At 57.2% G+C, this 3,049-nt stretch overlaps 1 protein-coding gene across 1 annotated transcript in view; it reads right to left on the minus strand.

Moving 5' to 3' along the window:
• The window catches only part of SLC27A4 (solute carrier family 27 (fatty acid transporter), member 4), a 6,426-nt gene extending 3,651 nt beyond the window's left edge, over positions 1-2,775 (minus strand). Inside the window, exons 1-5 of the mRNA XM_010000579.1 lie at positions 2,615-2,775; positions 1,563-1,957; positions 731-889; positions 295-364; positions 90-181 (exon numbers count right to left, since the gene is read on the minus strand). Of these exons, the coding sequence (XP_009998881.1) occupies positions 90-181; positions 295-364; positions 731-889; positions 1,563-1,957; positions 2,615-2,775 (877 nt within the window). The remainder of the gene's footprint in view (positions 1-89; positions 182-294; positions 365-730; positions 890-1,562; positions 1,958-2,614) is intronic.
• Between the last annotated feature and the right edge of the window lie 274 nt (positions 2,776-3,049).

The following is a 3,049-nucleotide window of genomic DNA, read 5'->3' on the forward strand; positions in this document are numbered from 1 at the left end:
ACCCCTGCCTCGGCCCCAGCTGCACCAGCCTGCAGCCTGAGCCCTGGGCCTGCCCCAGGTGACAGTGGTGGCCCTAGGGCACAGCTCACCTGCAGCGTGGTAGAGCGGGAGGCAGTCGTACATCACGTCGTCCGGCCTCATGCGGAAACCGTAAAAAACCAAGCTGGCCATGCGGAAATACCTGGGGCAGGGGGGTGAAGGGACCTGTCAGCAGCAGGGCCAGAGGAGCTCTGCTAGCACAGGGCACAGCTCAGCCCCATGTCTCCCCCCACCAGCCCCTGCCCATGGCCTTACCGGCAGTTCACCACAATGGCAGCCTTGGGCAGCCCCGTCGTGCCAGAGGTGTAGATGTAGAAGAGTTTATCTGGAAAGTAACGAGGAGTCAAAGTCCCACACCCAGTCTAGGAGCTGGCTGAACTGGGAGAGGGGGGCAAGCCAAATTTACAGTCTCTGCTCGTGCCAGTTGAGCTCAAAATTTTATGCAACAGCACCAAGAACGTGCTGGGTTCACCCCACGCAGGTCGGGTCTTCTGGACACACGGAGGGTACTGCAGGAAACTGCTCCACACGGACTAGCCCTTCAGACACCAGGGTAAGACCCATCCCAAATCCCCCAGGCCCTGCTGCAGACATCTGTCATCAGCATCCCGAGCAGATGTTCTTGCCAGTGTTGTAACTGGCTGATCCACAAAACCACCAGCAGCCTGGCACCCAAGAGCTGATCACATACCGAGAAAGCCCTTATTGGGGGGGGTCGGTGGGTGCCGCTGGGCCATCTGCAGGAGGGGGTCCAAGTGTTTTGCACCAGGAAGAGTAGACTTGGGGCTTCCTTCCCCAGACCAGAAGAGGTGAACAGATTTCTCCAGGGAGGGCTGCACTTCCTGCATTGCTGAGAAAGTAAAAAAGGGGAGATAGAGAATGACTGCGGGATAGTTACAGCACAGAGACCACCCCTCTGCCCTCCCAGACACTGCCCCAGGTAGCAGTACCCTGGCTGTACTCAGCAGAGACCCCAAAGGGCTGATAACCATCCCAGATGGATGTCATTCCCACAATTAACAGATGCGAGGGCCACAGCCCAGGCCTCTACAGGGACTAGAAGATCCTGTTCTCCACCTCTTCACAGCCAAAACCTCTTTGGTGCCAAGAGATCTATTGACACCATCAACCTCAGAGGTGTGGGCTGAAACACGTGAGGAGCTGGAGCTGAGGAGTTGCAGGGATTTGTTGACAGCCATGAAGAGCAAGGGGAGGCTCATCTTGTGCAGAGGGGCAGGACCAGCCCAGGGCTCCAGGCAGGGGATGGACCTGAGAGGCACAAGGGAAGATCCTCACTCCCAGGCTGGTCTGCTTGGGATCCAACCAGCACTGCACTCCAGACCTTGCCCAGTGGCCAAAGAGACCAAACAAGAAAAAAACCAACAGATCCAATTCCTGAACAATTAAACTGCTCACTCTCTTCCAGATCCCTGCTCAGTAGCAGGCAGGAAAGAAGCACCAATCCATATACATGTCCTTCCCCCCAGTCCAGAGCACCTCTGACGCATCTGCCTGCCCCTCACCTTCCATCATCTCCACCCCAAAAATCACAGCCTTGGAGCTGGAGATGGTGATGCAGTGCAGCAGGGCCTCCATGCGCAGGTGGGAATTCACAAGGGCAGTCTCCACCCCAACCTTGGCCAAGCCGAGCCACAGCCCCACGTACTGCTGGCGGGACTCCATGAAGAGAGCCACCACGTCACCGGAGCGGAAGCCTTGCCCGTAGAAGAAATTGGCCACCTGGTTGGAGTACTCGTCCAGCTGCCGGAAGGTCCAGCTCTCGCCTGTGCCTTGGAAGATCAGTGCTGTCTTCTCTGGGTACTTGCTTGCAGTCTTCTGGAAGATCTTGGCAATTGTGTTCTTCTCCCTCACGTGCCTCCATACCTGCCACTTCACCTGCAACAGGACCAGCCCCGTGCTGCCAAAGGAAGGAGAGCAAGAGGGCAACTGCTCAGTGACCCCTCCAACAAACCACTTCCTCCAGCAAAGCCTGCACAGCACAAAGACCTTGCCAGGAGCTGCAACAGACCAGCACTGCTCCAGGCCAGCAGCAGCTCTGGGTGCTCTCCTGAGCTGTATGGACATAGGCAAAGGTCCTCTGCAAAGGAACTTACAGCCTGATGGGAGATCAAAGAGAAATGTTTTGGAAGGCTGCACACAGGGATGTCCTCTGAACAAAGGAGCATCTTTGAGCCTCAGAGACTCTCCAAGAGGTGCCATGTCTCCCTCCCTGCAAATGATTGCCAGGAGCTGGCACAGCCTGGTACTAACTCAGAACTGACCCTGCGGAGGCACCTGGTGCCACGCCAGCAGCTTTAGGGACAGGGTGAAGTACAAGGACAATCACCAGACTACAGAGCTCAGCTGAAATCTATCTTTCCTGTGAAAACTTTGGCCAAGAGTTTGGAGCCACCCAGGCGGGGATGAGGGAGATCTCCTTCCATCTGGGCAGGGTGCCAGCAGAAGCCCAGGGCTGTGCAAGGAGCTGGGGGCTGCACTCACACACAGACACTGGGGCAGGGCAGGAGGCCAGGGGGAGGGTAGATGGTCAGGACATCCCAGCCAGGACACCTACGTGACATCCCTTCGTATCGTCTTGATGAATATGAGGAAGAAGTCCCATCCGCCAGATCCCAGGTAGATGATGAAGAGGATGGGGATGGCCTGGGCCCAGGACATCTCCAGACTGACCCTGAAGAACAGCAGCAGCACTGCGAATGCAGCCAGACGCAGCATTGTGGCCTGTGCAGGGAGAGAGAGAAACCACGGGCATCAACCCACACACACTGGGCTTGGTGATAACAAACCCACGGGCAAGGGGTGTGTTAGCAGCCCCCAGTTTCCTGGATGAGGTCCCTGACTCCCTGCTCCTTCTGGCAGCAAGGATGTAACCCAGCAGCCCAGAGCTCCCACGGATTAACTTTACCGGACCTTGCAGATGGCCTCCAATTAAGCTGCCAGCATGGCACTGCTCAGTGCCAGCGGCGTGCCCGGCCATTCCCACCTGCAG

The sequence above is a fragment of the Chaetura pelagica genome, unplaced genomic scaffold, assembly GCF_000747805.2.
Source record: "Chaetura pelagica isolate M959 unplaced genomic scaffold, ChaPel_1.0 scaffold591, whole genome shotgun sequence".
Lineage (NCBI taxonomy): Eukaryota > Metazoa > Chordata > Aves > Apodiformes > Apodidae > Chaetura > Chaetura pelagica.